At 41.5% G+C, this 12,348-nt stretch overlaps 1 protein-coding gene across 1 annotated transcript in view; it reads left to right on the plus strand.

Moving 5' to 3' along the window:
- Window positions 1-12,348, plus strand: part of glis1b (GLIS family zinc finger 1b) — a gene marked incomplete at both ends in the record, with an annotated part of 64,664 nt that overhangs the window by 13,802 nt on the left and 38,514 nt on the right. Inside the window, one exon of the mRNA XM_084549013.1 lies at window positions 12,153-12,339. Within this exon, the coding sequence (XP_084405139.1) occupies window positions 12,153-12,339 (187 nt within the window). The remainder of the gene's footprint in view (window positions 1-12,152; window positions 12,340-12,348) is intronic.

Genomic DNA, 12,348 nt, shown 5'->3' on the forward strand with positions numbered 1-12,348 from the left:
ATATTTATGAAAACCCCAATTCTGTGGTGCCCTCTGAGTCAGCGAGGTGGTCCCCAGGCCGGGTTATGGTCATTTTTCATACCCTTTGGTGGCAGACTTCTGTGCACTAGCACATTTCCTCACCGGTGGTTTGAATCAGTTACAGAGCATTAGCCATTTTGCTATGTGTGTCAAAAGTGTCCACAGCTGCAAAATAATGACTTCAGTCCTCAATCTTCCAGCCTTTTCACTTATATATAGTGTCATTAATCCTGAAACTGTTTGAGTGATCTTCCACATTTCAAGAGACTTGCTGGAGGAAAATGTTCCCAGACAAATTATATTGTCAGCGAGTTAAATCAATCCACTTTCCATGTTAAAAATATATATATAAAAAAAACAATTTAACTGTTTAACTGTTCATTATTAGATAATGATTGTTCCACACTTGGTTTGTCTGTCATTATTGAGCATTGTAATACTTTTTCATGGTGTCATATTACCTGAGTGTGAGAGTTGACATTGGTTTTGAGGACACACAGCTTCCTTTGTGAGCTGAAACGTAAGGATTCAGTAGCCGGTGGCATGAAACGGCACCAACAATTAAATCAAAAATAAACCCGTGCCCCTGCTTTCAAAGCAAATTGTGGCCTTTTTGAAAAGCATATTTATTCGCAAAGAGCTGTGTTTTCAGGTTGAGTTAAACCCCAGTGGTCTCGACTAACTAATATTCATCGCGGACGCTGTGGAGAAGCACTGACCCCAGCTTTAACCAGGAACTTCAAAAGCCAAAGCAATTACTATGCATGCTTTGAACATATCATTTTCACAGAGTAACATTCCATTATTCTTCCTGCGCTAAAACAACAAAAAAGTCAGAAAGAAGTAGGAAGTGAAATTGGATTCCTCTTTTGGTTCCTGAAACATCTGGTTTGGCCCTTGTTTTAAACAACTAGCATCCCCTCTGAGAATAACAGAACGTTATGTGCACTGTGTGTAGGTAACAGAATAATCATTTTCAAATGTTGCTCCATCCAAACGTGATCTAATTACCGACACTTAAATTCAACCTCTCAGTCGGACCACCGACCATCAAGGGAATTTTCCTCCAGACGTTTTCCTAACTATTCATTTATTCCCCCCCCACTGCTGCCTCTAAACCATTAAAAAATATACAGTAATTGCTGCAAATTGATCACTTGTTTTACAGAAGTCTTATAAATTTCCTCTCTTGTCAAACCGTAATCGATGGCAGGAGGCGGTGCTGGGCGAGAAGAAGAGAGAGTATCTGTCAGGCGGGCCTCGGTGTGCCGGCTACATGGAGATACTCTCATGTTGTGCGGTTGAGTTTGGCCACTGTCATTTCCGAGGAATTTCCTGCCATCTGTGTTCAATCGAATTCTCTCACAGATCTGGGCTTGCTTGTAAATATTGGGTGCTGGCTGAAGAGGGCTCAAGGAGCACTGTGAGTACAGACAGGTTTTTGGACTGTAACAAACAGGCCACTGGCACAGGGATGAGTGAGGCCAACAAAGCCTCATTAATCAGAGCTACAGTAGGACGGCATAATCAATGGCTGTTCTGGAAAGAGACGCTTCAATATCTGAGACTGCTTTCAAGGGAATCAAGGGAATCATTTCCACTGATTTGGCCTATTTTTCGTGCATGCATTTAGAGCTGGCAGTGGGTTAGCCGACCACCACTTTGCTCCAGACCAAAGTCTCTCAACAAGGCTGGATTGACATCAGATTTAGAGATACACATGCTGCCAAGAGGAAAATCATTTTAGAGATCCACCTGACTTTTCCTCCAGTGCCACCACAAGGTCAAAGTGTTCCCTCTTCCAGTGAAATGTTTTTCCAAGATTGATTGGCACAAAGTTTTGCCCAGACATAAATGTTTAGATAGAAGTTTACACAGACAAAATCACTAAGTGCGTTAAAGGGCTTTAACGAATGATTATTTTGTCGATTAGTCTATCAGTTATTTTCAGAGTAACTGACTAACCCCTGTTGTTAATTTACCACTAAATAAAAAACAGAACTTTCCTTTTTAAACTTTTAATCTTTTATTCAGACATAATCATGCCGTATTTTAATATTTCTATGAACCCATTTCAAACTTTAACTGAAGTAAATGAAGTTTTACTTAATGATTTTAAGATCTTTTTAGTGTTGGCCTGTTTAGGACGTGTTGTTTACTATTTTCTGTCATGAGTGAGGAAAGACGGTGTTGAAAGTGAAAAGTTCTGTAAAAAGTTACTTATGCCTACTCAGAGTACAACATTAATGGAAATCTTTGCTTAATCGGTCTATATGTGCAAAAAGCTGCTCAAAACCTGCCATGCTATCAATTAGCATTTTCTCTAGAGAGTATTTGTTGAGAAAAACAAAAGATGACGACACCAGTGTGACTCCCGGGCACTGAACACCAGTCAAGAATCAGACATAACTCAATGTAACAGGCCAAATACTGACAGTACTATATTGTTAGGAGTCAGAAAGATAGTTTGCGATCTTTCTTTGAGGTGCTCGCGCTTATAGACAGTGGTGGGCCTTTTAATTCTTAGTAAGCGTTCAACTTATTCTGTCACTGTTTAATGAATTCCCACAGTTCGACATTCGAGTTCTGGCTTTTTCAGTCATTTCTGGCAACCCTGGCAATGGGAAACGCCATAATTGCGAATGGATTGAAAACATTGCAATGTGTCACTGTGTTACATGCAAGGCGACATATTTACGTAGTCCGCTTAATTGATGCGTGAGTCGTTGCAGCTCTTGTGCGTTACAAGAAACCTGGAACACCTACTCCACCCATCAAGCCAGAATTTCAATTCATGCAATAAAAAACAAAAACAAACATCTTGTTTTTAGCAAATGCTTCCCCGTGACCTGGCTAACGTGACCAACTAAGATGAGGAGCATTGTTCTTTATATCTGTCAAAGGGTTGGAGACATTCAGCCAGTGTATGTTTATTTCTTCTTATACTTTGTACGTTACGTTACATCTGGTCATTCCCCTAAGAAATGTTCTTGACCATATTCTTAAATACTCAACAGATCGTTTTCCAGCTTTGAATAGTGATTGCACATGTGTTGTAACCCACACCAAACTAATCGTAACTAGTAACTAATAGAGCAAGTCTTGTTAGTAATTAAGGGAAACAAAAAATAGGGGCAAACAGATAATTTGTATGACATACAGAAAAAAATACAGCGAACTCAAAATTGTTAATTTGTGTTTGACATTTCCTTATGAAGCATTTCATTTAAAACATGAAAAATCTGAGAACTGAAAGCGTTGTGAGTCTGTGAGTCTTTTTTGTTGTGTCACACGGAATAAATTTCAACATTAGAAAAAAAGCTTATAAATGCCTCCAAAAGTTATTTTCCTAACCCAGCCATTCTCAACACCACAGATTTATTGCGCTATTACAAAAATTTTGACAAATCGAGGGCCATGCTGATGTTTGACTAATGGATCTGATTTCAGTACGGTTTCAGAGGGACGTCTGCTTTGTTTTGATACGGCTCGAGTGGGCACACAGACAAACTGAGGCCTATTGTTTGAGGAGGAAAACTCGACTTCTGCACTAGATCGACGTGTTTATTTTTTTGCAGCAGATTTATATACACTGGTTATTCTCATGAGTGAACTCAAACAAACATAAGTACACACACAAAAACATTCATTTACACACAGAGGTTCGGGATCTAGAGCCTTTCAAATAAACAAAGATTTAGACCATTTCTCTTTGTAAAACCGCGTATGCTCAGTTGTTGAATGAAACAACTTGACTTTATTGAAATGAACTCGACTCACATTTGACACTTTCTCCGAGGGTGTGGTACTCCGAAAGCTTCTCTGTCTCAAAACTCTGTACTGGCTACATCACTCTACCAGTATTTACTGCTGCCTCCCCAAACAGAGCAACCTCTTGTCTGGCTTTGAAGCACCTCCTGATCCCATGCCGAGGTTTCAGCACTTCTTGGCCTGCCTCCGGAGCCACGTTGTTCACCGGCCCTATAAAGGTGTCTGTCACCGAGCCAGACGGTTTCTGTCACATCTGCCAGCCAAGTGCATCATGATTTGTCAGTCTGGTGCTCTATCAAGTCAGTCCACGGTCCTGACTGATGCTTTGTGTGCTGTTTGGCCTTCCGCAGTCATGTGGCTTCTCTGTCAAATTATAGGATGTGGTTTGGCTGAGCAGTCCTTGTAAAAGTTTGTGATTTTCTGTGATTAATCCTGGCAGTGTATAGATTTGTGGTCAAGATCTTGTTAGGTTAGTGATTGTCGGGACACAGTTGTGGCTACTTGTGGATTTAAAGTGGTTTGTTGACTCTGCACTTTTTTTCCTTCTTCTGAAAGAGTTCGACTTGAAGATAGGAGATATGCTTATATTTGAGGTAATCAATCATTACTGTGTGTTTCTTTTTTACCGTCCGTCCCAGAGGTCAGCGTGCAAACAATGTCTCTGAGCATTGTGAGGTCATTTGCTGATGATTAAGCCGGCTTTCAGTAAGCCGTCTTCTTTTTCTTGTAAGGTGTCCTCATCATCAGCTACAGGAATACGAACGATCATTTTTCTAAGCGTCTGATAGTATAATTTAAGATCCGCTTCGATTGGGTTTATTACCTGGAAAAACCTGTGACTCAGTTTTTATGTCCCTTCGCAGCAAAGCAAAACAGGAAATTATTTGTATATTTCCATATAAAACTTGCACATTTTACCCCAACGCTTCACTGCTCACGTTACAGGTTAGCATGCACAAACGTTTCCAGATACCTTTTCACAATGACGACAATAATGATTTTGAAAAATGAAGCGAGGTAAAAATAAAAAGTCGAATATGAGATGCATGCAATCAGATTTTCTCAACCTTTCAGATGTGCGCGTTATAATGAGAGCACGTTATCACGGTGTTGCATCTAAACCTTTGACACTGGATCTAGTAGCAGCAGGACTGATGTGAGCTGCATTCTGTGCTTTGAAAGTAAAACAAACTCTCATGTAAGCACAGTCTGACCGATTCGACCTTCAACCATTATCCAGTCTGCAGATGATGATATCGATCACCTGTTGATCTCTTAATCCTCAAATAGAATGGCCTGTGAGGGGCAACCAGTGACAAGGTGCTACCACCAGGTGGTGACATGCCCAAGTGCAAGGTTTTAATTATGTTAATCAGGGAAAATGATTGGCTGTTACTGTTGGTTGTGTAATGCAACCGGGGATGATGACAGCCATTCACTGCGTCTTTGTAATATTTAAGTGAGTGAATACTTTGTAGTGATTGTTGATGGGGGAGACACAAAGAGAGAGAGAGGTGTGCGTGTTCTCGGAGTCACAAGCCCTCTCTCCTGTGTTATGGTTTCGCCTGACATCGCCCCATCTTTTAGCAGTGCGGTGAAGTAGTTGGGCCTTGGCGGGCACCGAGTCTGGCACCGGAACGGGGTGGGTGGAGTAGGTTGGTGAGGTTGGGGATGGGAGGGCTGTTGGCTGCCAACTATTTGTTTGTGTTCATGACTGCGGTTAGCGCTGCTCCATTTGGAGAGCACGGCATTATGAGGACGCCTGCTTCCCACAACATGTTCCCTGTTCTCTAAAAGACAGGAGACTTAATCACTTACCGACCACTGCATTCATCAGTGTGCCTTAAAACCGTGTAGCCACTTAGTTGGGACAGCCGGTCGTATCCACAAAGAGGTTTATTTGGATGGCTGAGCTCATAGCCAATCAGTGTTGTTATTTACTGAGTACTAATGGAGCGGAAGTAATACACTGTATTTCATTTCTATGCACAGAACTAGTTTAAGTTTGCTGCTTGATGCCTCTGCATCCGCATGAGCCCCTCTTGTTCACTCTGAGGTCGATCCTATGTATTTGACTTTGTAGCAGTTAAGCTGGAGTTATTATGAGACCAGGCTGACCATGAGAAAAAAATGGAGGAACAAAGGTACGTGGTTGTGAGTGTCTATAATCAGCCAGAACCAAATGATTTTATCCCCTTGAAAGTTCTCATGTCTGCTGGTACCGGTAATCCTGCTACGAAGACATTGCTGCGCTCCAGCAGTAATTTAATACAGTTTTTCTTCTTCCCTCGCTCTGCACCTGCTTTAAGAGGAGCTTCCTCCCTGGACAATGTTATTTTTCATTTACTTGTGCCCTCAGGTTTTCAATCATACATCCATTACTAAGCAAACAAATAAGTTCCGGGCCTATGCCGCAGACACAAATATAGACATGAGTTATGAGATTCAGAGAATCCGGGAAAGGCTTTAGAACCTAATACACAACATCTGCACCGGACAAGACGCACAACAAGGGCATCCCACTACAAAGTCCAGCAGTCTGCTGTCACACACTTGTGAGTGTTGACTTGTCTCAACCATAGCAGGTGGTAGTGCTGGGCCAGACAGGAATAAAATGATCACTATTAACTGTTTAAGTGCTGAATGTTATGATTTATGGAGCCAAAGTGGGGCCAGTTGAGGTGTCACTCTGGATTTCCAGAGGCATCTGTCTTGCGGTTTTGGCAGCTTGTTGTACCTCGGGTACAGATGTTTGCATCGGACTCCTCAACGGCCTCCTCGTGCTTTAAGTACAGTGCACCTCTGATCGCTCCCCTTTCCTCTCCGTAAACCATCCATCTATCTGCACATGTGCTTTTCATTGAGGCCTGCATGTCTCTGAAGACTTGAACACATTAAACGCTGGCACAAGTGCAGTCTCACTCTGGCATTTAACACAGCGCTTAGGTGACTTAAAAGGGAGAGGCGAGAATTATAGAAAATGAAGTGTCACCAAAATAAAAAATCGCCCCAGATTACCACCAATTACACTTAATAATGCTGTCCAGGCCATCTGTTGATCAGATGGTGGACTAGTATTGTCTGTGGGGAAATAATGATACCAGAGAGAGATTCATTGAGGGAGACAGCGACATAGACTTTCAACTGCGTGATGATGTGGTTTGATCTTTTCAGTACTGTATAGATTGGAATGCTTTGTATGGTAATGCAGTCATAACTGCATATCTTGGGATAATAGCCGTGTTGTTTTAAAGGGGTTAAGCTCAGTTAGATTGGAGACACATGTCTGCTCCGCTTTATTAGTCATTTATTAGTCACTGAGGTCAGGAGAGAGTTTTTTAGCCAAGGCACAACACTGCTGAACTTGAACATGTCTCTGATCATCAGCCCCTGAGGCAGCCTGAATAGGTGTACAATTACAGTGCACCCTAACTGGCCGCGATCGCCAGTGTGAAATTCATCCAGCTATGCGAAGCATGTTTAACAATCATTGTAATCACCGTCACAGTGACCGCAACCTTCCACTAAAGACTGAGTCGTGCCCTAATTATCAGAATTATCGAGTCTGCATTCATTCATTGTTCCTGTCTCTTGTCTTATTTTTTTAGCCTCCATGGTCACAGTGGCTGCATTAATCAGCAGGAAAGCCCTTTCCACTCACGATCCTCATGCATCTGAGTTTTATAACTCTGTGTGCTGCGTTCCCTCAGGACTTTGACAAGAAGGAAACATGAAATATGGATGACATCAGAGCAGGCGTATTGGAGAGTGATTGGAACCTTGTTTCCCTCCACAACCTCAGCCAAAAAATAATCAAACATGTCCCAAAACAAGTTCTCAAATAACTGCGTTATTCCCTTTGTAATTGCAATCTTTTTTGAAGCATTAGTTTATGTATCCATATCCAATGGAGCGTGCATATGTGCTGGCACAGCGCTCCTTTAATCTTAACTTCGCCTCTTATTCGTCTCAGAGAGCTCCTGAGTTTGCCGTCATCCTTTAGTGAGGCTCACTGAAAGCAACGTGGCACTTTAATTATACAGGAGAGGAGGCAGAATGAGCAATAGACACCATGTGATGACATTTATGGAACGGAAGACACCAATTTAGATGCAACACTATTATTAGACACCTTGTTACGAGCGGGGTCTGCATCATGCCTGTTCCAAATGTAGCTTTGTTTTCTACTTTGTAGGGGAGGTGTTTTATGCAGATAACAATAGAGTCCTTATTTGTGCATGCGTCTTTAGTTGGCAATGTTGACATCAGTGGCTCTTTGTGAGGATGAGTCAGCACATCTGTACGTGGTCTTAGTCTCTGAACACAACACTTGCCCCCGGTACTTCTGGCACTGTCCTGCCTCTTTTCTTTCTTTCTCCGTGCCCCTGCATCCCTGATCTCACGCCCTTAGCGCGTCACTCCTAATTGGGTCTGAACGCTTGCAACTGCGTACATCAGAGGCCTTTCCCACCCAGCTTGTTTTAAAGTGCTTATTGGACAAAATAGAGATTTCGACAGACCCAAGATCAACTTAAAGGCACCCTGTGGATTTGCCTCTTGAGCAAATAAATGCTTTTTTCTTATCAAAACATTGGGTGTGTGGACGCGACGTCTAACAAATACGTAAATATTTGCAACGTTGATTTCTTTAAATTATTTGCAGCCGCATATGTTTATTTCTATGTTTCCATGATGGCAGCCTTCATCTGCTGTCCTAATATTACATTTCCATTTCACTGCCGCAGTTGTTTATCAGTTGAATAGAAAGAAACTGGTGATGTGACAGGTATGTGTGTGGTGTTGCCTGTAAGCTTTTTTTATTTTTTTTTACATACGTGATTAAAAACATTGCTCCACAGGGATTAAAAAAATCCACTGGGTACCTTTGAGTTTTATATGAATGGGTCACACACATTTTTCATGAACATAACAGAAAATATTCAAACCCTTAGCCAAAGGAATGTGGAGTATGACGAACACACAGCTGCCTTGATCAGCAGACCACCCATAAACTCTGCACAAAGAAAAGAAGACAAGAATCTGCCTCTGTATCTCTCTCTATAATTCACCCACTCTTTCATTTCCCACAAACATCCGCACCCTCTCTTTTCACCTGTCACTCCTGCTGGATGTCGAACATTTCGCCTCGGTCCCTGATGCTGTCTCTGGCTTCCATCTCCCGATCGAATGGCACGTTCAGTTTAAAGCGAATTCGCTGTTGGGTTCGGTCCACGCAGCCATATCTCGAGGAGCCTGCTGTTTCCTCAAGCGGACCGTGACTGTTTCTGTTAATGTAGCGAAGCTCTAAATCACTGGAGTGCTAACTTTCTGCATGGGGGCGATCAAGACCTTTAACACTCATTTAACACTCTGACTTTAACATCCTGGAGACGCTCAGGTGTCACTACTACGGGGACACGAGACCATTTAGTTGAGCAAAGGCGAGCGAGTCATTTTTTTAAGCCTCTTTTCAAGAAGTACTCTGACCCGTTTTCACTTGAACAACTAAAATATACCCAGGCAAAAAGGATTTATTAACACTCAACCTCTCTCTTAAGAGTTTTGATTTGCTAACCGGCACATAAACTGCAATATATGCAACATGCTGAAATCAGATGTATTCATAGCTTCTCCTGAATGAACACAAGAAAAAAAACATACACTCAAAGGGGACTTCAGTTAAAATATCACTTTTTAATGAAAATAAAAAGTATGTTTCATTCTCTATATATTGTTTCACCAAAATGTCTAATTCATCTATTCTGGTGGGCATGTGTGTTTGACTTAAATTCATCAGGTGGACACAGTAAAGAGCCCCAGATGAATCCTAATGATGCGTCATGACTACTACCTAAGAAGCAGAACTAATATGACTGTGTTGTGTTTACACTGCCTCTTTGTGCTGCCTCCAAGTGGCTTAAAAAATGAGAAAGGTGGTGGACTATATTCCACTACAAACTTACTGCTATAAGTACTGTAACCAGTTGAGGTTTAATAGCCAGCCGTAATTACAAGTTTAGTGTTTTTGCAAGAGACAAATTAAGCTCAGTGCTGACCCTGTTCTGTCATATCTGGCACTGAAAACTTGTGCAAATAGAGACATCCAGAAAAGACTGCGCTGCGAAACAATGGTTGTATTATCTTCTTGTTATAGTGAAACAATCTGCAGACAGGTAATCAGTGTTCTCGGACCATCTTTTATACTTTTCTCTCTCCGTTTATCATGGTTAACCTTTTCCTGGCAAACATCAGTTGGGTATTGTGTAACAGAGCACGGAGCGTTGTCTTTTTAAGCCACATTAGGTGGATCTTTGTTTTTTAAAGGCTGGTGACTGCGATGCGTGCCAGAGAGAGGGAGAGAGCATGTGCGTTCAGTCAAGGCCTCGTTGACCAACTGCCAGTCTATTAAGAGCTTTATGATGACAGTGTTTTTATTTGGTTGTTTGTGTTTTTGTTTGCAAGTATGTGGACATTCAATAGCCTTATTAAAAGGTCTCTAATGATGTTAGTAATCCTCATCCTGACTCATGTCACTTCTGGCCATCCTGATTGAATTACTTCAAACTTGAGGCAGGGAAACACTTGGCTTCTCATCAGTGGGCCTTGAAACTTTCATACAGAAACGCAGTTGTATATACTAACTGATGGGGATGCACAGCCAACAAATGATGAAAAAAATAATTAAAACAAAAAAAGAAGGAACAATCCAGAATGTGATAAACAGAACGATTTGTATTGCTTGAAAACAGACCAGGGCTGCAACAGCTTTGAGTGAAACCAGCGTTGTTCCTGCAGTCCCCTGGCGATGCTGGACTGTTTGCGTTGCTCGCTTTGCCTTTTCTCTACTTCTTTGTGTTTCGGCTTGACCCGCGACGAGACGAACGCAGAAGAGGCTGCGGACACGTCAGCCGTAGGCGAGTTCTGTGAAAAGATGTCCGTTAAACAGAGGATAACACGGCCACAAAGTACCCTTGTTTCCTCTTGTCTTTTGTTCATTCTTGTAACCTTTTTCCCATTTACCAAAAACATTTCCTCCCTCTCTCTCTCTCTTTCTCTCTCTTTTTTGTGTTTACGCTCCTTCCATCTGTTACTCATGTTGTAATGTCTTTCTTCCTCCTTTGTCTTTTCTTTTTTCATAAAACCTTATGTTTCCTGAATATTTCTCTCTTCTTTACATTGAGTCAGTGTTTGCCGCTTATTTCTTTCCAACTTTTCATTCTCGTTTTCTTTCGCATCCATGATGTTTTAGTTACTTTATTAATAATGGCTTATGGTGTGTGGTAACATTATCAATAACATTGTTAGGAGAAAATTAAATTTCATAAATTGAGTTAAGAAAGTTGGAACAGGGGGCGCGTGATCGCCTGCACACGAGTGTGTGTGGGGATATCAGCTTACCCTTCACAAACATTTCCTCATACAGCCAGCCCTCCCTCCTCTCACGTTCACCTCTCTCTTCCTTATATTTATTGTCGCATTCATGACGTCTGCAGTCTTCATTAAATAATCACGTTGGAATGATTAAAGTTAAAATTACTCTCAGGTGAATGATGGAAAAACAAACACTTCAGTTGGACTGTAAATAAGTGAGAATTGATGAAGAATCTCTTGATTTTAATTATTAAATTATTAAAGGATTTAAGTTTATCTTTCCTTGCATCTTTTCATGCCAAACATTTCATTTTCAGATATGGAACTTTAATTAAATCAATTAATGAGGTCAACATTTTCATGTAAAATAAAAAGGACTGATTGCATAAAATGGGAGCAGCTGATGGATTTTAAGCCACAAAACGTAAATAAAAACTTTGAATGATACAACACTTTCACTGACTGCATCTTCTGTACACGTTAACTCGAGTTAGTTTATTTTTCTAAAAGGGATGCGTTGCCATTTGGAATGCAATTCCTAAATTACTCCAGGAATAATATTTGGTAGTTCACCTCTCTGCCGCTATTCTTACTGCCACCAGTCAGCCTTTGCCAAAGAGCTCTCCATATATCACTAGCTGCTGCAGTTGTGTCAGCCAACAATTATTCCTCATGAGAATATTCATAATGTAATAGGATTTCAACATGTTGCTGATGGAATGGATCCTGCTGTAAACTGATTATTATTCTTCCACGACGGTCAGCAGATCACTGTTGTGGAGATGTATGTATGTAGCCAGCTTTTAATTTAAGAGTCACAATGGGTCACTGCTGTGCTAGCTAAAACAATACTCTCATATCAGCACATATCGGCGTGCGCTAGTCTTCCTATGTGGAAAAAGTCCTCAAGGATGTAAACAGTTTATCAACTACACTGTGATCATTTGTGAAATATTGGGTTTATAAATATTGTTGGTTTGTTTTTTCAGTCAATGGTGCCTTCTGCTCAGAGAAGGAGGCAAACGGTGAACTGGGCGATGCTGAGGTGATGAGATGTGGGCAGAGCCTGCCGCTGCCAGCTGGGGGTCCTTCAGAAGGACTTTACGCACAAAGCCTCCACTGCAGTAGACCTACACCTGACCTCCTCCTGCAGGATGGTCCTCACCAGGACACCAGGTAAACAGT

Source organism: Chelon labrosus, assembly GCF_963514085.1.
Source record: "Chelon labrosus genome assembly, chromosome: 7".
NCBI lineage: Eukaryota > Metazoa > Chordata > Actinopteri > Mugiliformes > Mugilidae > Chelon > Chelon labrosus.